The 23,768-nt window shown below is 54.5% G+C and overlaps 1 protein-coding gene across 3 annotated transcripts in view; it reads right to left on the minus strand.

Moving 5' to 3' along the window:
• Positions 1–365: 365 nt before the first annotated feature.
• Positions 366–23,768, minus strand: part of AIFM3 (apoptosis inducing factor mitochondria associated 3) — a 38,890-nt gene continuing 15,487 nt past the window's right edge. For 2 of the 3 annotated variants that reach the window (XM_051973269.1, XM_051973270.1), the window contains exons 8-21: positions 23,257–23,369; positions 20,449–20,535; positions 15,113–15,204; positions 14,447–14,577; positions 14,089–14,204; positions 13,909–13,980; positions 10,936–10,999; positions 10,084–10,160; positions 9,453–9,570; positions 5,316–5,414; positions 4,167–4,242; positions 3,907–4,011; positions 2,284–2,304; positions 366–913 (exon numbers count right to left, since the gene is read on the minus strand). In XM_051973269.1, the coding sequence (XP_051829229.1) occupies positions 874–913; positions 2,284–2,304; positions 3,907–4,011; positions 4,167–4,242; positions 5,316–5,414; positions 9,453–9,570; positions 10,084–10,160; positions 10,936–10,999; positions 13,909–13,980; positions 14,089–14,204; positions 14,447–14,577; positions 15,113–15,204; positions 20,449–20,535; positions 23,257–23,369 (1,211 nt within the window). In that variant the 3' untranslated portion in view covers positions 366–873. The remainder of the gene's footprint in view (positions 914–2,283; positions 2,305–3,906; positions 4,012–4,166; positions 4,243–5,315; positions 5,415–9,452; positions 9,571–10,083; positions 10,161–10,935; positions 11,000–13,908; positions 13,981–14,088; positions 14,205–14,446; positions 14,578–15,112; positions 15,205–20,448; positions 20,536–23,256; positions 23,370–23,768) is intronic. The other variant, XM_051973271.1, reaches the window with a different exon arrangement.

The following is a 23,768-nucleotide window of genomic DNA, read 5'->3' on the forward strand; positions in this document are numbered from 1 at the left end:
CACCTTGTGACCTCTGCAAGGATGCAGTAATGGTGGCCCCGGCCACACAAGACCCAGAGCAGCTGGCTCCGCCTCCCGCTGACTTCATGGATATCGAGCACCCCCCCAAAGGTGGCCCTTTGGCCACAGCTGCCAAAACTGTGTCCCCTGCCCCGACAGGAAGCAGAAGCGCCCCCCCCCCCCACGGGCCGGATCCTGCAGCGCTCCCCCTCCCCCGCAGGGCCAGCTCCCCCACCCCCACAGGCTGGCTCTGGCTGTAAGACCCCGGGGAGCATCCTTGGCCGGGGGCTCCGCAGGGCGGCTGGGAAGGCAGTGGGGAGGGAGCCACAAAAACCACAGGCACACAGGAAGAGCCCCAGGCCACATTCTGGTCCAACACAAAATTAGATTCTTTATTGCCTATTATTGCTTGATTGGTGCGCGGAAGAGGAGGGGGGCGGGGCTGCTCCGGTTCCCAAACTCAGCAGTTCCCGGGGGGGGGGGGGGGGGGGGGGGAAGGGAGGAATCATCCTGCAGGGGTTAAGATGTGGAAGGACCCAAAGACCTAGTCCGAGTCCTTTCACTTACAGGCGCGGACCTAAGGCCCGGAAACGCATTCGGCTCCATCCTGGAGATGGCCGGGAGCGGGGGCTGGGGGGAGGGGGGCTGGCCAGAGGCAGGCGTGGGGGCCGGAGGAGAGCCGCTGGGGGAGGGGCTCCCGCTCCTCCTGTGCCTCCGGAAGCCCCGGATGCTGGCAGAGCCGGCCGCTGGCCCCGAGCCCCAGGCGGGCTAGATCCGGCTCGGAGGGAGGGGCTGGAGGCGGCGGTTTGGCAAGAGTCCGACCACGTCCTGGCCAGATGTGCCGCAGCCGGCGGCGCCCCGGCCGCCCGGGGCTCAGTAGCCTTTGCCCGTCAGCCACGACATGTCCCCGGTCCTGGAAGAGAGGGTTGGAGCCGCTTTCTGCGGGCTGAAGTCTCTGGACAAGCGTCCAGCCCCGCCTCCCCACACATTCGGCCCCGGGGCGGCTGCTGCCCCCTCCCGGCTAAAGGGCCCGCTCTCCCCAGGGCTAAGGGCCTCCCCTCCGGCCCCGATGGGGGCCTCCCCCCCGCCCCCTGGCTCCGGGCTACAGCGCCGGGCCGCCGGCGTTCCAGCCTCCCTCGCTCCTGGCCCGCCCGCAGGTGAAACCCTTGCCCCCTCCCACGGCGGCCGCGCGGCCCACTGGACGTTCCCGTAGCTCTTCCTCATGGGGAGGTGGGGGGGGCACCCTGAGAGCTGAGCAGGCACGTGGCCTCCGCCTTCACGTGAAGGGCTCCAAGGACGGGGAACTCACTACCCACTTAGGCAGCCCATCCCCCTTTCGTCCTTGGCAAGAAGCACAACGGAACGGGCTCTGGAGCCAGAGGACTTGGGTTCAAATCATCACGACTTTTGCGATCGTGAGCAAATCATTTTCCCTTTGGTTTTATCTGCAAAACTCGAAGCTTGGCCTGCTTGGCTCCTCCCGGAAGGAAATCCTTCCGGGCTAATGACCCTGTGCATGTAGATGACCATCCCTGGAGCACCTCTTAGCTCCTGTGAGCCTCAACGACGTGACCCATCCCCCCCTCAAAGGCAGCAGGTCTTAATCAGGGCTCGAGGTCTTTCAGACTCTGAACTGCTCTGCCTATGGAGGCCGCCCCCGCCCCAGCTCCTCATAGCCCCCTCTCGCTCCAATCCACCACCTACTGGACTCCCAAAGTGCTTTTCCCAGGGCCAGGGCAGCCCACAGTGCTCCAGGAGCTCCCTGATAGCCTCAGGGACCCAACATCATCCACTTAGCTACTCCCTTGCCTGCTCTCCCCCCCCCCCCAAACTGGCCTTGCCCTTCTCCGGAAAAATTCTCCCCTCCAGATCTGGAGCTTGGAAGGGATCTTGGAGGCCATCGAGAATAACGCTTCCCTTTTTACAGAGAAGGAAACTGAGGTCCAAAAGGGGAAGCCATTTGTCTCGAGGTCTCACAGAAAGTGCCAGGTTCTCACCGCAAACTGTGCCCACCTTTCACTGATCTAAGGTTCCAGCAGTGCATAACCCCCTCCAGTGGTGCAAATCGCAGCCCATGATCAAGGCTGGGGTGGGCGGCCAACTCTGAGAGCTGCCCCTCACCCACCTGCCCTGGGCACAGGGTCTGGGCTCCCCAGCATTTGTCCCGCTGGTTCCCAACATTCGGACTCCTCTGAGAACCACAGCCCCTCCCCCAGGGCCCCATGGGAGCTGCCGCGGTGCTCGTGGGTATTAGTCAGGAAAGTGCCAAGAAGGGAAACATACTTGCCAAGCCGAGCAAAGAGCCTTTAGGTGTGAAGGCAGAGGAGAGAGGCAGAGAGAGAAAGGGAAGAAAAGGGGTTATTAGGAGTCCCGGCATCAACACCAGGGCTCCCGGCTGAGTCTTGGCCTCCCTTGCCCTGCTCCTGCCCTAGCCCAAGGCCTCAGAACCCCACCCGGGCCTGTGTCCACCCGGGCCTGTGTCCACCCGGCGGTGCCATGAGCCTGGCATGGGCTCAGAGGGAGAGATGAGATGGGAGGGCGGGGCCTGGGGAGGCAGGGCTATCCTGGGGAGGGGGCGGGGCCTGGGCTGAGGCAGTGCTACCCTGGGGAGGGAGCGGGGCCTGGGGGAGGCAGTGCTACCCTGGGGAGAAGGGCGGGGCCTGGGGAGGCAGGGCTATCCTGGGGAGGGAGCGGGGCCTGGGGGAGGCAGTGCTACCCTGGGGAGGGGGCGGGGCCTGGGGAGGCAGTGCTACCCTGGGGAGAAGGGCGGGGCCTGGGGAGGCAGGGCTACCCTGGGGAGGGGGCGGGGCCTGTGCTGAAGCAGTGCTACCCTGGGGAGGGGGCGGGGCCTGGGGGAGGCAGGGCTACCCTGGGGAGGGGGGAGGGGCCTGGGGGAGGCAGGGCTACCCTGGGGAGGGGGCGGGGCCTGGGGGAGGCAGTGCTCTCCTGGGGAGGAGGACCGGCCTTCATGGATTCCCAGTCCCTCTTCCCAGAGTATCCAGGGGCCTCCTGCCTTTCTCTGGGGCTTGGGCAGAGGGCACCGAGCCTCGGTCCCATAGCTCTTGGAGGGTTTCCAGGGAAGCCCAAGTGATTTGCAGCCTCATTCCTGGGTTGTTCTGTGTCCCGGTGCTTTGTTCCCACCCCTCTTCCTCTCCCCAGTTAACTGTGCGCCCCACGAGGGCGGGGACTGTGCCTTGTCTGAACTCAGCACCTGCGCGCGCACACGCACACTCACACGTGCACACACATACACACACGTACTCATGCACACACACACAGTGAGAACTGTCAGCTGTTCACACGGAGGAGTCGGGAGCCCTCCCGGGCGTGGGTCTGGCCTCTGGGTCCTTTGTCCTGTGGAGGGCCCGGGGCAGACCTGCCCATTTCTCTGCCCTCTCCCACATCGGGATCGCTGGGGCCAGCTTTGGGCGCTGCTGCCCGCTGGGCGCGCCCTCTGCTCTCCATTTGCCAGAGCGCTTTCTCTGTCCCTGCCTTCGGTTCCCTGACTCACAGCCGGCTCTGGGGTAGCCCTTCACAGACCCCCCCCATCTGAGCCTCCCAGCCCCTCCCCAGCAGGAGGCTTTCCCACATTTTGAGACACCTGGAGAAGCCGGAGGCTGCCCCCTTGTGGCCTCAGGTCCAACTCCAAGAAACGTCCCTAAATGACCTTCATAGGAGACAGTGGAGTCCAAAAAGCGCTGGCTCCCTGCTGGCGCCCCCTTGGGGCTCACTCTGGCCCCGCTCTGACCTTCTGAATGTCTCCCCCATGGAGGGCAGGAGGACCTTGTTACCTGAGCCCACTGCCGGGGGCGGGGGCGGGGGAGGGGGGCGGTTCTATTCCTGGGTAGCTCGTGCCCATCCTGGGCCTGGGCCGGAAAGGGGAGACACACAGACGCCGCTACTCACTCCACATCGCGCTTGCGGATCGTCCTCCCCGAGGCCAGAACTTCCGCCACTTTGGAGACGATCGGGTCATAGTTCATGCTGGCTACGGCGATCACCTCATCGTTCCTGTGAGGGTCAGGGTGCTTGTGGGGGGGGGAGCCTTCCCGAAGCTGGCTCACCCCCCCTCACAGCAGCAAGGTTGGGGGAGAGAGGGAGGCTCTCCCAAAGCTGCCCCCTCCCTCTCTCAGGGGTCAGGGCAGGAGCCCCAGGGATTCACTCACTTGGTGTAAAAAGCCACAAACTTCAGCTCGTCCAAGTCCCCCTGGATGATGACATCATCAAATCCGTCCCCGTACCCTAGAAATGGTCAGAGGGGACAGAGAGGTGGCCAGGCAGGGCCAGGATCCAAGCGCCCCCTCCCTTTCTCCCAGCGGTCCTGGCTGCCACGGTCCTGGAGCACGTTCTCGATGACAGGACTCCAGGGAACGGGCTCTGCCCAGAGAGGCTGCGGTCAACCAATCAACCCACCGAGCAGTGTCCCAAGGGACGGTGACCTTGGCATCAAGAAGTCCCAGGAGACACTACGTGACCCTAATAAACGATCCATCCTTTCTGGGCACCCACAAAATCAGGGGGAGGAGAGTCAATGTCCCCTGGGGTCCCTTCCAGTCCCAAGTCTCTGATCCCAGATCCCTCATCCCCAGGAATTTACAGCCTACTCGAATATGGACCAAAGGTCGAGTTTGACGGGACCTCCGAGGTCACCGGGTCCGACCCTCTTTTCACAGAGGAAACCGGAGCCCACGGAGGTCCCTGAAGGAACTCAGGAAGGAGCCGCCTCCGCCAGCCTCAGCTCCCCCACCGCCTCCCCACAGCCTGAATCTGGAGCCGAGGGGGAGGTACAGAGAGGCCGAGTCCGGGCTCCATCCAGGCAGGCGTTCTTAAGCCGGATCCGTGAACTTATTTTCTAAAACCTGACACAGCTGGAATCCAATGGGCTCCCTTTGGAATCTTAAAGATTGGATTTTTAGCATTTAACAGCAGAAGCTGAGAAGGGAGTCCATGTACAAGCCGGGGGAGAATCCCCGCAAGCTCGGAGGAAAACCCTGTCAGCACCCGGAGCTGTCCAGCAGGAACTGGGCTGAGCAGGAGCCTGCGGCCCCTCTGGTCAGGCCCGGATCCGTGGGGTCCCTTCACTCAGGATCGTGGCAGAGATCCACTGGCTGAGACTGGTTCTCTCCCTCGCCCTCCTTCCCCGCCATGCTGGTGGCCAGCTGACTGTCAGCCTCCCGAGGGCAAGCTCGGCGGCTCCCTTCCGGCTCAGGTTAGCAGTAGCGTCACCGCCCGGCCCGCCTGCTCTCCCTCCCTCCCTCTCTCCCCGGCACCCGGGGCACTCCCTACCCATGAGACAAGCAGCCCCCGACCAGTACCTGTGTAGCGGATACTCTTGCCAAACATGGCGGTCCACAGGCAGGGCACGGTGCTGATCTCGGCTTCCTGGGCCAGCATGTTCTGAGCCGCCACGCGCCCTGAGAGGAGGAGGAGGAGTCTGTGAGGACCCAGGCTGAGCTGCCTCAGGCGGCTCTGCTGAGACCACCCCCGTCGGCCTGGAGAGGACCGCCTCAGTGATGGTATCCCAGCAACCCGGGAGCTGGGAAAGAGCCCCTCACATGGGGGTCCTTCCTGCGCCATCACTGTGTGTGTGTGCGTGTGTGCGTGTGTGCTGCCACACTGTGTGCGAGCACGCGCCATGAGCAGAGACGAGACTCCAGAATCTCAGACCGAGGCCTCGAAGGGGCCCGAGACTCAGTCCGAGTCGTACCTGACCGAGGCTCCCGGCAAGTGCTCAGCCAGCCTTTGCCTTGTTCCAGTGACACGGAGCTCGCTACCCCTTTGGCTGCACACCCCCCAGTCCCTGGAGGGTGGGGACGCCTGCCCAGTCCACCTCTCCCCTCCAGGTCAGTCCCACAGTGAGGCTCACAAGGGACAAGAGGCGGTCAGTGACTGTGGGGTTCGGGGGAACTGTCTCAGCAAAGATACAAGACTGGCTTGCCACTTCCTCCTTCGGTTCATTTTACAGGTGGGGAAACTGAGGCCAACAGTGAAGGGACTCGTTCAGGGTCACACAGCAAGTGAGTCTGTGTCTGGATTGGAACTCGGGAATGTGAGACTTTCTGACTCTATGCACTATGGCACCTCCTCGAGCCCTGGGGAGCAATGGTGCTGCCTGAGGCGGTAGCGGAGTGGCCATCGCTGAAGGGCTGCCCGCAGAGCAGCAGTGTCAAAGAGGGTCCTTTTCAGGCACAGGAGGAACCCTGGGTCCCGCTGGGTCTCCGGCGCTGACATTCTGGAATTCTGGGAATATCCAAGCAAGGCAGGGATAAGCCCGTGGGCGAAAGCATGGATGACTGGGCAGTGGGGGACACCCTCAGCGGCTTTACGGGCATATGACAATGGTAATAATATCCTGACCTCTCTGTCGCTCTTCAGGGTTCGCAAAACGCTTTACACACTCTGTTTCTTGGGCAGATTAACTTTTCCTGAAGCCCAGATGGGACTGTCACCATCCCCCCCTCTCTCATCCAAGTAATTCCCCATCACCTCCTGTACCAAATGCAAAATCCTCTGCTGAGTTTCCCAGCCCCCACTTGCACCTGCTACCTCCCCATGCTCCATGTCCCCCTCTTTATTTTTATTTTTTGTTTGTTGTCACTTTTATTGGTTGTCCCCCCTAGCTGGAGTGTTTTTCCTCCCCGTCTCTGCTTCCTAGCTTCCTTCAAACCTCAGCTAAAACCCTACCTCTTGTGGAGAGCCCTTCCTGATTCCTCTTATTCTAGCGCTTCCCTCTGGTGATCATCTCCAATTTAACCAGGACACACCGTGAGCACCTTGAGACTCTCTTCGGCCTTTTGCTGGCACAGACTTCAGATGCTTGCTGACAGACTGACAAAGTCTCCTCCAACTACGGACCGGAGTTCTCCGCTATCCCTCTCCTACGGTCCACGGCCCTGCGTTCTCAGAGGTGATCCCAAGCCCGGAACATTCCTACCGCGCTGGAAAGGCTTCCGGGCTATCCAGATGGATTCTCTGTCTCTCATCAAAGCCAAGCTGGGACAAATGCGTCACGGATTAAGACCGGAAGGCTGGCCACGGGACACGGGGATCCTGGCCACAGACGCTGGGGAAACCATCTGCTGAGACACGCTCCTATGGGAGAAGACCCTTCGCATTTCTGTCCATGCAAGACTGGTCTTAGCAGATATTCAAAGGCTTGAGACCGAGCGGGTGAGGTGAGGGAAATGACATTCTCATTATTCACTTAACCTCAGGAGGGGGAAAAGGAAGGGAAAAATCCATAGATGATGGACACCTTTCCCCAAAATGTTTGCTTTCCTGCCTGGGATTCGAGGTCTTCTTCAAAGTGTTAAAGCCCACTTGGATTTCTGCTCAAAGACTTAGAAGAAAAGCTGTATCCCATTCATCCATCATTTCACTCATCCTTCCATCCGTCTTTCTCTTTTATCCACCAACCGAACCATCCATCATCATCCCATTCGTTCATCGACCTGTGTCTCCATACGCCATCGACCGATCCGTCCGTCTACCATTTCCCACGAGTCGTTCATTCAGCAGCGGCGCGTCCATCGCTTCGTCCATCCACACGTCCCTGTCTGTGTATCCACCTGTCCGTTCTCTCCATTCACGGCGCTCTGGACTCCTTGTGGACTCTGCCCCCCGAGGGTCCCTTCTTCATCCGTCTTTTCAGCTCCCGTTCCTGTGCTTTCTTCCCCATTAGAATGCACGCTCTTTGAGGAGTGTTTATTTTTGCTTGCGTTTGTGTTCCCAGTGCTTCGCTTATCACTTGCTAAATGTTTTCTCCATTTCTCACTCACTCTTCCTCCATCTAGCCTTCCACCTGACTGTCTGTTTATCCCTCTATGCCTTTACTCATTCATCTAGCCAGCCGTCTCCCCATGCATCCATGAATCTGCCTCCTTCTGGTTCTCTCCGCGTGACGGGCCCAACTCTCCAGCCTCCACCTCTGTCCAAAGTGAAGGTCCCCAACTGTGACTCAGAGCTGTCTGGCAAGCGTGTCACCTTGTCCTGAACCATCTCAAGAACCCACCGGGCCGCACCCTGGCTCATGTGCTCTCCTCTATAAACCCAAGGCTAACTCGGGAACAGTCGCCACTTCTTAGGAAGACGTGTCAACCAACTGCCCCTCTCCACATCAATCATCGTCTCTGGCTCCCTGTCCACAACGTCCTTCTCTAACTGCCTCTCCTGCCGTCCTCTCCTAAGACAACGGAAGCTCCTTGAGGGTAGGGTCTGCCTTCTTTGCTTGTATCTGTCCCCGGCACTTAACACAGTGGCTGGCGCACAGTAATCGCTTAATAAATGCTTTTTCATTCATTAGAGACCACAAAGTCTGGTGGAAAGCGCCCTCAGTTCGGAGCCCGAAGGAAACCGTCGTCTCAGCTCTGTCACCTCCTGGCTGCGAAACCCTGGGAACCTCAATTTCCTTCTCTATAAAATGGAATCATAATGCACTGTCTACTTCAGTGCTGTGAAGAAAGTACTTTGTAAGTAACAGCAACGTTCTGGGATGACCAGCTGGAAACACCTTTGTTTTTCTCATTAATACTGAGACTGCTCGATAGGACTTCCGATGAAAAATCCTACTCATGCCCAGAGAAGGAACTGTTGGTGTCTGAATACATGCTGAAGCATTCTCTCTCTGTCTCTCTCTCTCTGTCTCTTTCTCTGTCTCTTTCTCTCTGTCTCTCTCTGTGTATCTGTCTCTCTCTCTCTGTCTCTTTCTCTGTCTCTCTCTGTGTCTCTGTCTCTGTCTCTCTCTGTCTTTCTCTCTCTGTCTCTGTCTCCCTCACTCTCTCTCTCTCTGTGTCTCTCTGTCTCTGTGTCTCTCTGTCTCTGTCTCTCTCTGTCTCTCTCTCTCTGTCTCTGTCTCTTTCTCTCTCTGTCTCTCTCTGTCGCTGTCTCTCTCTGTCTCCCTCTCTCTGTCTCTGTCTCTTTCTGTCTGTCTCTCTGTCTCTCTCTCCCTCTCTGTGTCTCTGTCTCTGTCTCTTTTTTTTGAGGGTTTCTATTTTCATTGGGGGGAGACTATGTTTTCCTTCACAACTTGACTTTTATGGAACTTCACATGTGGTTTCTTAATTGTGGGTGGGGGAAGGGAGAGAATCAAGAACTCCGAAAATTTAAAAACAAATGTAAAACATTGTTTTGGTTTCAAATATAGCTGGAAAAATAGTCAATAAATAAGATGAATTCTTTTTAAAGAAAGCACTTTGTAAACTAAGACGGTCTAGAAATGGATGTTCCCGTTATTCACTCGAGAAGCATTTCTTAATGGTTCCCTGGGGTGAGATCCCATGAAAGGACGGGAAGGAAAGAGAGACGGAGGAGATGAGGTTCTCGGGACCAAGCCATGAGCTGTGTGCTCGTGCCGTTTGCTAGTCTCTGCCCCCCTTCTAAAACCGCCCAAGGCCCAGCGGGTGCCCACCAGGCGGAGGCTCTGCTCCTCCCCCCCCCCGGGGCCCCACACGCACCGTGGATGTGGGCCATCTGCCAGTGCGGAATGTTCACTTTCTTGTTGCCCCTCAAGGCCAGTGGGAACGTGACGGCGTCACCGGCCGCAAAGACGCCGGGGATGTTTGTCTGCATCATCTGGGGAAGAAAATGCGGGTGGCAATCGGGGCGGGAGAGAGAAGACTCAGACAAGTTATTTAAAGGAGAATGTGGGCCAAGAGCCCCAGCCTGGAGTCTGGAACTCCTAGACTAGAGCCGAACTCCCAACCCAGAGCCTAGAACTCCCAACCCAGAGCCTGGAACCCATAACCCAGAGCCTAGAACTCCTAACCCAGAGCCTGGAACTCCCAACCAGAGCCTGGAACCCACAATCCAGAGCCAGGAACTCCCAGCCTAGAGTCTGGAACTCCCAACCCAGAGCCTAGAATTCCCAAACCAGAGCCTGGAACTCCCAATGCAGAGCCTGGAACCCACAACCCAAAGCCTGGAACTCCCAATCCAGAACAAGTCCATTGTGGCCAGGCCACATCTCAGATCCCGGCAGCCCCCTCCACATCAGGGTCCTGAGCATCTAGCCTCCCCCGGGGGGACAGCCTGCTCAGAGCCTCCTGTGCCGAAGCCTCCCCACCTTGACCCGAAGGGGGACCTGACCTTGTTAACGGGAATGAAGCCGCGGGCGTCCATGTTGATTCCGCTCTGTTTGAGGAAGCCTGTGGCTGGCACCGCGCCTGATGGGACGCAGGGCGGCGTGAGGCGGGTTCTGGCCCCGCTCACCCTTACAGAAGCCCAGGAGCCAGCAAGAGGGAGGGAGAATGGGCTGAGGAAGGGCAGGCGGGCCTGGGAGTGTGGTTGTGGGAGCCGATCCTTGGGGCTCCTCTCCTGGTCTTCCCGGGGCGTGAAAGGCCCGTGCCTCCCATTAGCCCCAACTGCAGCCTCAGCCCCAGCTCTGACCGTCAACTAACTCCCAACTAAATTCATCATTTCACCCCAAATCCCAATGGAGACCCAACCCGATCTACAACCTACACCCCATTCCAACTGCAGCCCAAGCTCAAGCCCAAGCCGCACCCCAGATCCTACAACTCAACAATTTAAAAAACAAATGTGGGGGCAGCTGGGTGGCGCAGCGGATAGAGCTCCTGAAATCAGGAGGACCTGGGTTCAAATCTGGTCTCAGACACTTAACACTTCCTGGCTGTGTGACCCTGGACGAGTCACTTACCCCCAACTGCCTCAGCAAAAAATAAATGTGAAAAATGGTTTTTGTTTTGAATGGAATTGGATAAAATATGAACTAAATAAAATACCATTTTAAAAGCCCCGGTAACATTCCTAACTAGGCCCAGGACCCTAAGGACAGGCCCCAAGGGCCATCGAGCCTGGAATGACAGCAGCGGGGCTCCTCCTGCCCCCTCCCTGTAACCCATACTGCACCGGGCCCTGGCGGCAGGCTCGGGCCCCTCCCTGTCTGGCGGGGAGCGGGGGGAGCCCGAGGACACTCACCGATGCCCACCACGCACACGTCGGCTCGAAGCACCTTGCCGCTCTTCAGCACCACCTCCTTCAGCTGGGAGAGGGAGGAAGAAGCAGAGGGGGGTGGAGGGGATGAGGTGGGGGAAGGGATTGAGAGGGAGGCAGGGCCGCCCCAGGGCTAACAGTCCCTCCTCCCTCCCCATCCTGAGGCTTCTCTCCACAGAATAAAAGCATGAAACTCGGTGCTTTGTGTAGGAAGCAGCAAACCCGGGACCAGTTCTAGGCCAGGACCGGAAGTGAGGGGCCAAGAACTCCCCGATGGAAGTTCTGTCTGCTGTGTGACCTCAGAAAAGCCCTCCCCCTCTCTAAGCCAGCACTTTCTCCCTAGACCAGCCCCTCCCCCCTCCTCAGCTCCCTGGGGATCCAAACCCCACAGGGCTCCCACCAGTCTTGTGCCGGCTAAGAGCTCAACAAGGTGGGGGAGGGAAGGGGGGAGACAAGGAGGGCCAGTCTCCATTTTTTTAATTTGTTAATAACTTTTTATTGACAGAACCTATGTCAGGGTAATTTTTTTTACAACATTATCCCTTGCACTCGTTTCTGTTCCGATTTTTCCCCTCCCTCCCTCCACCCCCTCCCCCAGATGGCAAGCAGTCCTTTACATGTTGAATAGGTTACTAGATACAATATATGTGTGCAGAACCGAACAGTTCTCTTGTTGCACAGGGAGAATTGGATTCAGAAGGTATCAATAACCCGGGAAGAAAAACAAAAATGCAAATAGTTTATATTCATTTCCCAGTGTCCTTTCTTTGGGTGTAGCTGTGATTTTCTTAAACTAATCCTGCCCCAGTGGGCGGCCTTTGCTTTGCTGGGAGGAAGCCCTCCTCGGTCCCCCCCATCCGGCTCCCAGGGCCGCAGCAGGGAGGAAGCCCAGAGCTTCGCCCCGTGGTCCAGGAGAGGAGTCTGGGAAAACAGCTGGAGAGCAGCCTGACCGCGGTCTGCAGACCTCCCAGCCTGCTTCCCACTAGCCCAGGCTAGCCCACTCACTCCAATGCCCCAAGGATATATTAAGCAGCCAGTGTGAGCCAGAAAGGCAGCATGGCAGGGTGGCTAGAGAGCCTGCCCCGGAATCAGGGAGTGCAGGGTTTACTGGCTGAGTGACTCTGGGCCAGACTCTCAACCACTGCTCAGGACAGTCTCAGGGAAGTTGCAGAGGGAGCTTTGCTCCCTAGAGTTGTCTATACCAGCGAAATCACCAGTCCAGTCCCTATTCCTCCCGGGAACCAGATATCCAGCCCCTGGGGATACAAGGGCAAAAGAGAAACAGTTCCCTGCCCTCAAGCAGTTTACACTCCATTCACCATAACCATTAGGGTACCTAACAGTCAAAAAAACACTTTACCATTCACAAAGCACCTCACCCTGGAAAAATTCTCTACAGTTTACTAAGAACTTAGGGTCATAGAATGGTAAATATATTGCCTGAAAGGACCGGGGAGATCAGGAAGCCCAACTTTCTCCCTTGACTAAAAAGGAACCTGAGGGAGCAGCCAGGTGGTGCAGTGGGTAGAGCCCCAGCACTGATGTCAGGAGGACCTGAGGTCAAATCTGGTCTCAGACACTTAACACTTCCTAGCTGTGTGACCCTGGCCAAGTCTCTTAACCCCAATTGTCTCAGCAAAAAAAAAAAAAAAAAAAAAAAGGAACCTGAGGCTCCAAAGTGAAGAAAATGTTTGCAATAATGAGTTTATGTTACAGAGCAGATAATTCAAGCGCTGACCCCACTAGCGGAAGGAGCCACCAATGGGATTCGTGGGGCTTCCCACACTTAGGTTAATGAAATTTGCCAGTGCTGAGAGCTGTGAAGTCTAATGAGCGTTTGTTTCCCTTGCGCTAGTCAACATAAGTAATGGCAGATCTTGCCTGAGCACCAGGGCTTAGAGGGACTTGCCAGGACTTGACCTCTGCTCTACCTCCCCGACTCCAAGTCCAGCACCCACTTATTGCCCTCATTTTAAAAGGATCTTAGAATTTGCCACACTTTGCTAGTGAGATGGAAAGGGCTCCAAATGGGGGGTCCGAGGAGCTGGCCAGGGTGCGGCAGCGGCCTCTGGCCGGGGACGAGTCCCGAGTGTCGGAGGCTCGGTGTGTCCTTGTAACGTGGCGCCCGACTAGTGTTACCTGCCTCTCTCACGGCACTGATTTTCAGTGCAAAGTGAAAATGGCCTCTCCATCTTGTGCTGGAGTTTGGGGAGAGGGGTGTGGTTCCTCCGAGCCCCGATCACACCCTCCCCCAACCACACTTGGGAAAGTGACTTTTTGGACTCGAGGGGAGGACCTGACCCCAATCCCCCAACAGTCCAATGCTCCAGCCTGCGGAGCCCTTTGCTGACTGACATCTGACACTGTGGGCCCGTTTTCTCCCCTATAAAATGAAATGATCGGACCCGATGGTCTCTCCCAACTCAGATTTCCTCGGAGAATCTCGGCTTTTTCTGTTTTGCTTCGGCCGCAAACTCCCAGAGAGCAGGAGTTGGGATTTGCTAACTTGCCGGTCTCTCAGCACCAGGGACAGCGCCTCTACCTGCCTTTCCCGCAAGACCTAACAGAGGTTTTTCTGAATTTGGTTGGATTAGATGGTGTAGAGGAGCATTCAAAGGGACTCAGGGAAGGGAAGGAGAGAATGGTGAGCCCAGAGGGTCTCTCTCAGCACCAGGGACAGCGCTTCTCTACCTGCTTTCCCCTCAAGACCTAACAGGTTTTTCTGAATTTGGTTGGATTAGATGGTGTGGAGGGACATTCAAAGGGACTCAGGGAAGGGAAGGAGAGAATGGTGAGCCCAGAGCATCTCTCTCAGCACCAGGGACAGCGCCTCTACCTGCCTTTCCCTCAAAACCTAACAGGTTTTTCTGATTTTGGTTGGAACTGGATGGTGTGGAGGGACATTCAAAGGGACTCAGGGAAGGGGGAGGAGAGCCCAGAGGTCCCGGGGAAACCCACCTTCCCTTCCTGGGCCCGGAGCTCTGAGACTTCAGTCTGCATGTAAAACTTGATCCCGTTGTTCTCAAACATCTGTGGCGGGGAGAGAAGGAAGCGGTGGGTCCCCCAGCAGCTCCCTCTCCCCAGGGTTGAGGATGCTTCTGGGTGAGAATTCTGCTCTCTGGCTGCCCAGCCTCTCACCTTCATGAGGGCTCGGCCAACCTTCTCCCCGAGGAACTTCCGGAACGGCGTCTCTTCTAACTCCACGACTGACACGGAGTGTGCCTTGTCGGTCAGATAGGCGGCCACCTCCATTCCTGGAGATGAGAAGGACCCGCTGACCCCAGGGGCATGAGACCCTGCATCAAGCTCCTGAGAGGAGGATGAAGAGGGACAGCCCCAGCTTCTCAGGGGACTGAGAGGAGTCCTCAAGGGAATGATAAAGATAGACACTGAGCTCTTAGGGGGAGGGATGCTCTGATCTGCTAAGGGACCGAGTAAGGAAGGTCCCCCAGGGTGTGAAGGGAACCTTGGGGGCCTCTGGACGCAGCCCACTCACCCAAGAAGGCGGCCCCAACGACCACGGCGTTCCTCCCACGTGCCAGCTTCCCTATCCTATTGGCATCCTCTGGAGTCCGAATAGTGAAGACGTTCTCCACTTCTTTTCCTTTGCAGTTGAGTGTCTTGGGACTACCCTCCCCGCAAAAGAGCCAAAATTATTCTACTACCAAATCTCTTTATTAGGTTTCTGCCCCAACTTTTCACATTCATTTTTTCAACAAACATTTACTAAGTGCCCGCTCTGTGCCAGGCCAGAGACTGCAGATTCAGAGGCAAAAAAGGCAACGGCCCCCGCCCTCGAGAAGTCTATGTTCCATTGTCCACGGGGACGGCAATATTGTAAGATCCCCTGTGGAAAGCTTGGCTACTCTGTTCAAGCTAATGATCCCAGAAGTTCCAAAGGATCAATGCTGAAAACTGCATCCGCTTCCTCATTTACTATGATGGCCTGAGTTGCCTAATTTGCACAATGGAAGATACTGGTTACAGTCCCTACCGTGTAGTCAACTCCTTTAGGGCAGAGACTATGTTTTTACCTCTCTTGAGCCTAGTGTTTGGTGCAGTGCCTGCTACATAGTAGGCACTTAATAAAAACTTGTTGAGTGACTGAGAAAAATGATTTGTAGACCTAAGAACCCCCCCACCCCCACCCAAGGCCACTCACGTGTTTCCCGGGGCCAAGAGCAACTTATTGTACTCCATCTTAAAGCCATCTTTGAATATTGCTTTCTTGTTCTTTACGTCCACTGTGACAACCTAAAATCATAAAGAAGAGTTCAAACAGGTCCAGAGAGGGACAAATAGCCCAGTTCAAAATGCCCAGCAGGGGGAGGGGGAGGGAATAAAGCAACTGACTCGAGCCAGGATTTGAACCTGGGAATCCTCTTTCTTCCTGGCTCTGTTTTATCATCAGGAAAGTGGGGACAACAACATTTCATGACCCACTGCAGAAGTGGTTTAGAAGATAGCAAACAGGACTGAAACTAAGATAGGGCCACCAGGGCCTAGTACCAGGGGATTGAAATTCAGTTGGCCATGATGATAGTTGTAGTCTCTCAGCAGTATAATAAGTTGAGTTTTGCACCTGGAAGCCCTCACGTAGTTTCTATGGTCCTACTAACTTGTGGAAGGCTCACCTCAGGGGTCAGAACTGAGAAATGCCAGTTTGAGGTCCTTGTGTTTATCAAAAAATGAACAGATTACAAAATCCGTTGCTATTGGTTAAATGCCTTCTATGTAGAAGGCCCTGGGCTAGTTGTGAGGAAGAGCCCCAGGCTGGGAGGAATCTCAAAGAGCCTCTTGTCCAATTTTCTCTACCAAAAAATGCAGTCCTGGAGGAGGATGAAAATTATCATAATAATGACACCTAGCATTTCCATAGCCCTTGAAGGTTTACTAGGCACTTTATATATGTTATCTCATTGGATCTTACCAGCAATTATTTGAGATAGATGCTATTATTGGCCCCATTTCACAGGTGAGAGGAAGAAAGATTAAGAGTTTTCCCCTGGGACACACAACAAGCAAGTATCTGAAGCAAGATTGAAACCCAGACTTCTCTGACTCTGACACTCTAGCCACTATTCCACATTTCCTCCTTGAGTTCCTGTACTCCACTGTTGGACACAGGGATAGAAAACTCTACAGGTGAGTTAGACCTCCAGCAGCCACTGGCAGGTGGCTCCCGTATCGCAACATATGGCGCCCAACATGGGGCATAAGAAATAGCAGTGTCACTGGGCTTATACCCCAAAGAGATACTAAAGAAAGGAAAGGGACCTGGATGTGCCAAAATGTTTGTGGCAGCCCTGTTTGTAGTGGCTAGAAGCAGGAAAATGAAAGGATGTCCATCAATTGGAGAATGGTTGAGTAAATTGTGGTATATGAATGTTATGGAATATTATTGTTCTGTAAGGAATGACCAGCAGGATGATTACAGAGAGGACTGGCAAGACTTACATGAACTGATGCTGAGTGAAATGAGCAGAACCAGGAGATCAGTATCTACCTCAACAACGATACTGTTTGAGGATGTATTCTGATGGAAGTGGATCTCTTCGATAAAGAGAGTCTTAATTGATCAAAGATGGACAGAAACAGCTACACCCAGAGAAAGAACACTTGGAGATGAATATAAACTGCTTGCATTTTTGTTTTTCTTCCCGGGTTATTTATACTTTCTGAATCCAATTCTCCCTGTGCAATAAGAAAACTGTTCGGTTCTGCACACATATCTTGTATCTAGTATATACTGTAACCCATTCAACATGTAAAGGACTGCTTGCCATCTGGGGGAAGGGGTGGAGGGAGGGAGGGGAAAAATTGGAACAGAAGTGAATGCAAGGGATAATGCTGTAAAAAATTACCCTGGCATGCATTCTATCAATAAAAAGTTATTAAATATGGGGAAAAAAAAGAAATAACAGTGTCCAAGAGCTGTTTGTTAGTAGGATCCTCCCCGAGTTACTTTGGTAACCCACGGGAAAGGAAAGGGAGAAGAGACTGAGTAAGACTTTTTTAGTCGGGGTAATTACCATCGTCATCCTCTCACATGAAGAGATCCATTCTAAAGGTCTGAGTTAGAGCTCCAGCAGCCACTGGCAGGTGGCTCCTGTATCACAACAGAAAACTGGGGCTTGAGTGTCCACCCTGCCATTTGCTTGGGAAGTCACTTAAAACTCTGAGGTCCAATACACACATTTGTACAATCAGGATACTAACCCCCCCCCACTTGCCTCACAAGGATAGGATTAGAGTTGGGAAAGGACCAAATAAAATATAGGTCACAAATCTGCTCTGTAACTGTCGAGAGTCATAGAAAGGTCTCTGGGAGGTTGATTGTTTCAGCCCAAAGGTCAGATTTCACATTTATCTCTATTAATTATTCTCTGCCATAGTTTGGTCCATTGCTCTGACCTCCTCGGGGTTCTTTAGGTCCTGGTTCTGTCATCTGAAAAACTAAGTTGGCTTTTGCCTCTATGAAATGATCTCTAGAGTCCTTCCCACCTCTGACAACCCCAAGATCTACTATTATTTCTCTTCCCTTGACCCTCCTCATTGAGGAGTCTCATTTTGGCCAGGGGGGCCCCTGGCCTCTTAAAGACCAAGCTGTGGAGCTTGACAGGTCCTACCCAGGTGGGAAAACTTCAGAATTGGAGTGAGCAGCATTTCCTGCCTCTGGAATCTCCATCTCCCTACAAGATTCAGCTCAGCTACCAGGGGCTACATTTCCTGATCCTTCCTCTAAGATTAAGGGCTCTGCCTCACTTTGTATTTCCTTATCTGTGTGCATGTTATCTCCCTCTAGTGGATAAAAAGTTCATGAGGACAGGATTGTTGATTTTTTATCTGTATTTCCAGTCCTAGTAGGAGCTTAATTAATGTTTATCAGTTGGACTGAAATAACCCTGTCTGTAGCATGAAAAGTCCTGAGCTCCACCACTCATTGCCTTAGGCCCTAGAAAAGTTTCTTCTTACTGGATTTCAGAGTCCTCCTGTGTTAAACAAAAGCCCTGTGGACACCCTGGCCTCAAAGGGCCTCCACCTCTATCAGGGAGTGTCAGAGGCCGAGAATCAGTGGTTCTCACCCTGATCCTCATTAAGGTGATTAGAACACTACCGCAGGATGACATCCTGTTCTGGTCACCATGTTTTAGGAAGGCTATTGATCAACTGTAGGGCACCTAAACAGGACCAGCAGAGCAATGAAGCTCCACGTGGTCATAACGCTATGGCAATTGGGATGTTTAAAGAGGACAAGGAAGCTGTTTTGTGGCCAAGGGCTTGGGCTAGTTCTGCCAGAGCAGAGAGAGGAGAAGGGGATCGGAGGCAGATTTGACTCATGAGAACTGCCTAATAACTGGAGCTGTCCAAAAGTGGAAGGGGCTGCTTTAGAGATAGTGAGGTCCCCATCACTGAAGCTAAGCAAGTAGAAACAAGTTACTACTCATCAGAGATGTTGTAGAAAGGATTCCTGGTCAGGAACAGATTGGACTGGATGGTCTCTGAGGTCCTTCCCAACCCTAAGTTCTAGGACTAAAAAACAAATACTTTAGGTGGGCTATTCTACTCCCCAAGGTCAGGCGTTGATCACAGCCAGAGAAAGGGGACTATGACCCACGGTCTGGAAGCCACATTTCTCCCCACTACACGCACACATCTGTCTCCTGCTCCTACTTCCTCTAAATGCAAAGGGCAAGCGAACTGCCGCCAAGGTTTCACCTTGTGTTCAGAGTCACGCTTCCCAGAAATTCTGACCCATCCTGATTTGAGAGCTAGATCTTCCACTCTCCCATCCTGAGTGCAAATTTTTTGCTCAGGACACGCCTCACTTGTGTCCCTGACAGAGGATCTGCGTGCCATTTATGTCCCTCCCCAGGCCAATGGATTTCCCTTGCGGGGGGTCTGCATGTCGATGCAATGGTCTGGGGAAATCTGGAAGCGGTAGCTGAGGCCTCTGGGAGAAAGGGCTCTTGGCAAAAAGGGAACACATTCTAATCTGTTACAAACTCCCACCTAAGACACCGCACTAACCCCTTTCACACTCACCGCCAGAGGGGGTTGACTGCATCATGGACAAGTGTGTGACAGCCAGGCACTTTGTCACAGAAAGAAATGCATGATCTGCTCTTTGGTGTCTCCCAGGACTTTGAAAATCGATTTTTTTAAATAAATTGCTCCAACCTCTTTACATGTCTACAAAGTAATAGCCCTTCCTCCCCAGGGTCCCCTTGCCTCCTTGCTGGCTTTCAGGAGCCATCCTCAAAAGCAATTTGACGATTCTGACACAATAGGAAGCAATCCCTCAAATCCCCGGGGGTGGATTTTGTGCAGGCTGGATGACACCCCAGAGATAGCCGGCCAAAACGGCCGAACTCCACGGGCTAGTTTCACCAGCCTTTGAGAAGTCAGATTTATGGCCCAACCCCAGTTCTTGATAGTCTGGTCCAATGCTTCCAATCTTTATTTCTATCATTTACAAGTTGTGTGACCCAAGGCAGAACACTTCCTCTCTCTAATAAATGAGTCTGATGATTCTTGTGCTACCCAGCGGAGAAAGTTGTTGGAAGGAAGTGCTCTGTACACTGCAGAGATAACCATTAATATGACATAGAACACAGAGAAACCAGGTGGGCTGGCTGTGAGTATCTCTGGGAGCTGGTAGATTAGGGATTATGGTGGAAAAATAATAATAAAAGGTCACCCCTCATCCAAAAAAGAGATTAAATAAAATACACGATGAAGGGAGAAAATGTATGCTTGAATGGAAAGCCATGCCATAAAGTGGAGAAGCAACAGAGTTGAAGATCAAAGGAGGAAACCACAAAAGAGAAATCATCGTGGGAATACACTGACCAGGCAGAAGACCCATAGGATAGGTTCTTGAAGAATAACACAAACCAAGATAGATGCATGAGGAGGAAGCAATTACTTGGACAGATGCAGAGGATACTCTTTGAAAAATGGAGCAGCTGAGACATCCCTGTCTTACCATAAAATCACTTCATCCCTCAGAAAGGGAAGCCATGAAGGGAGGTACCTTTGGACCTAAGTCTGACTAGTGAGGAAGAGTAAGCTGCAGAAGTGAGAATGGCAAGTATCTTCAGACATGAGGACCACACACTCCCTCTCTGTCCCCCAACTCTATGCACTCACCATGCCACCCTGTCTTTTCTTGTCTTGATCCCACCCTTCGAACACCTCCAACGCACCAACACCAGGAGGCTTTGAGGAGCCTCTTCTCTGTCGTGGTGCTTCCGATACTATTCTTTCCACAGTTGGCCCAACTCGGTCATCAATGACAGCTGAGGCTCTCTGTGACATTGCTAGAAGCTTCAAGGAATAAGCTAGAACTTGGGCAAATCTCTGTCCCTTTCTTAAGAATAATAGCTTGGACTGGATACTCACTAGTTAACCTTCAAATCTCCTTCCCAGGGTTGATAGCCTTTCCATAGCAATGTTTCCTTCTTCCAACATGAAAGACCCTCAAAGCCCCCTCACCTGGGTCTCAGTCAGAACTTCGATGTCATACGTCAGAAAGAATTCCTTGGGCCTGAGGGCGATCTGCTCTGGCTGGGAATCCAGGGACTGCAAAGAAGAGAGAATCAGAATGATCCCTGACCTTCTGGGCAACCTTCCCATTTGGGTCCCAGCCCTGAAAGGCTGCATGGGCTCTGACCACCTCCCCTTCCCTGCTCCTTCCTCTGGGCTCATCCACTGTTACAAACAGAAGCAGAACTAGAAGTGTCAGACCAGGGCCCAGAGGTCCAAGGTTCGGCGCTTCAGAATTTCTGGATGGGAAAACCTGCCCTGAGAAATCGTTCCAAGTTTTATCGAGCAGGGATTCTGTCGTCACTTGCCCTCTCAGCTCTCACCCCTACTGTCCACTGTATCTTCCTGTTAACTGCCTGACAAACAACAGCAACAACAGCATTTACGAAGCCCTCCGAGGAGCCCAAGGCACAGGGTTCCTTCACTTGACCCAGGGACTCTTCCTCGATCCACATTCTCCTTTTTTTTTTTTTTAAATTATAGCTTTTTTGTTTTCAAAATATATACACAGATAATTTTTGACATTCACCCCTACAAAACCCTGTGTTCTAATTTTTTCCTTCCCTGCCTCCCCCGCCCCCCATTAGCAAGGATTCAATGTGTTAAACATGTGCAACTCCTCTACACATATTTCCACAAATATCGTGCTGCACCAAAAAATCAGATCAAAAGAAAATAAAATGCAACCAAACAACAACAAAAAGAGTGGGAATGCTCTGTCATCCACACTGGTTCCCACCATCCTCTCTCGGGGTGCAGACGGCTCTCTTCATCACAAGATAATCGGAACTGGTCCACCCTCTCCTTGCTTCTCTCAGCTTTTGATGTTCTCATCCCAGACGGTCCCCCTCCCTTGGCTTATGGCATTACCCTGTCTTGGTCCCGGCTGCTGCTCCGATGGCTCAGCCTCCTCTGGCCTAAATGTGGCACCTCCTGAGACTCACTGAGGGACTGCTCTTCTCTCTCCCACTCACTGGCCCTCTCGGGGACCTCATCAGCACCCGGAGGTCTAATGAGTCTGATCTCGCCCAGCTTCAGTACTGGACAGCTCCACCTGGGCATCCCACCAGCTATCTGGGGTTGCTTCTGTCTACTGTACTTGGTGCTAAATGAGCCTTTCCTAATTGGTCATTCATTCATGTCATTCAACAAACGTACCCTCCCCCTCCCCACTCATCCCTCATTTCTCATGCCTGGTCACTGATCAAGCCTTGCTGGGTCTCCTCCACCATATTTCTCTAATCCAGGGACTGTGCCCTAATCCAGGCCATCGCTGCTTCTCCCCTGGACCTCCTAATGGACTTCTCCCCTCTCCCAATTGCTTCTCTATCCAGCTGCCAAAGTGACCTTCTAGAAATCAAGACGTGACCCTGCCAGCCCCTACTAAAAGGCTTCAGGGAGCGCCCACGGCCTCCCTCAGCCGGGCACTGGCCAGCTGAGCCCTCAGCTTTCGTGCACGGTCCGAATGGCCGGCTAGCTATTCCCCAGATGGGGGCACTAGGTGGCGCTGCAGCGGACCGAACCCAGGCCTGCACCTGAGTGCAAATCCAGCCTCAGACACTTGCCAGCTTTGGGGCTCTGTCACCTCAGCCTGTCATCTGCCAACTGAGCCACAGGGGACAGGGGCAGGAGGAAGAGGCCCCCAAGGGCCTGAAGTGCATGTTCATGAAAGGGGAGATGTTGGATCTCCACCAGGGGCTGGTTTTGAATTAGAACCTTGCCCCCATTCTTCGGTTCTGAAGCTCCGCCCTTATGCTAGGAAAGGTGCAGACTTGGGGGAGAGGCACCGGGCATCCCAGAGCGGCCGAGACCCCTGGAAAGCCGGAGCTAAGAGGAGGGGAGGCTTCCGGGAGGATGAGGTGCTCCCCACCACAAGCTGCCGAGGGATGGCCTGCGGGCCCAGACAAGGGAGGATGGGGACTGGCTGCTTCCTTCTGAAGTGACAAGGTCAAAGGACCTTCCTGGTTAAAACCCCTTCAGTCATTTCAATCACACGGCCTCTTTTTGACCCTGTCTGGAGTTTTCCTGGCAGAGATCCTGGGAAGGTTCATCCTTTCCTTTTCCGGGTCATTTTACAGATGAGGAAACTGAGATAAACAGGGTAAAGTGACTTTTGGAGGGTCACACAGCTAGGAAGTGTCTGAGGTGGGATTTGAATTCAGGTCTGGTGCTTTGTGCCCTCCGGCACCCCCTACTTGTCCCCTTCTCATTTGACAGACGAGACACCCTCAGCCTAGAGAGGGCTACTAAGTGACAAGCGTCTGGATTTGAATCCAGGTCTTGTGACTTCAAAGTCAAGGCTCCTTCCACCGCCGGAATGAGGCACACAGAGTCAGAAGCCAGGCTAAGCTCCGACTGCTGGATGGATGTCCGCCCCCGGCCCTGCAGGGAAAAGCCGGCCCCTCGGAGGCACGGCGGTGAGAACCCGGGCTTCTGGCCTCCAACGCTTACTCACTGCATATTCGTCACCTCTCTGGGCCTCAGCTTCCCCATCCTTCAAGTGGGGGTGATCATAGGACCCGATGAGACGTTCTGTAAACGCCAGGTGTTCTGACTACGGGGTGCGATGCTCAGCAAACCTCTCGGTACGCCCTCATAACCGTGAGTCATCGCCCTAGTTCAGGCGCCCCGGGGATAACTCTCTCTGGGCCTCTTACTGGGGACCTTCTGTGCACGTCCGAACGTGGGCGACCAGCGGGGCCCCCAGCCCCGGGGGGGTAAGTCCGGCGGGCCGGGCCGGGAGGGGGAGCCGCCCACCTTGCTGAGCTTGGGGCGGTCGTAAGGAAGGTGTCTGTCCATGGTGCACATCACGATTCGGTCGGAGAAGCCCTCCTGTCTCAGGGTCTCTGCACACACCAGGCCGGCCGCCCCTACGGGAAGAAAACCGAGCAATGGGACCGTCGTCACCGGCCCCTACAGGCCCACGTGTGGCCCACGGTGGGGGGAGCGGGGCCTGGGAGCCCCAGACAGAAGGGGGCCAGCTGCCCTTTGTGGGGAGGGGGAATGTGGGGGGTTCTGAACCCTGCTTTTGGGGGTGAGTCTTTGGGGTATCCGCTCCCCGACACCCCAGGCTTGGCTCTGGACCGAGAGGGGGCCAATATTCTCAGCCATGAAATGGGCCAGCCAAGCCCCCCTGGTTCCAACCTGGGCCACGCCTTGATCCAGGCCAGCCTGGGTGTGTTCCCCACATGCCCATGCTGACACCCTAGCACACGCCCCACGTAACCACGCTGACACCCTGGCATATGCCCCCTATATTGGCACCCTGG

Source organism: Antechinus flavipes, chromosome 1 (genome assembly GCF_016432865.1).
Source record: "Antechinus flavipes isolate AdamAnt ecotype Samford, QLD, Australia chromosome 1, AdamAnt_v2, whole genome shotgun sequence".
NCBI classification, from domain to species: Eukaryota; Metazoa; Chordata; class Mammalia; order Dasyuromorphia; family Dasyuridae; genus Antechinus; species Antechinus flavipes.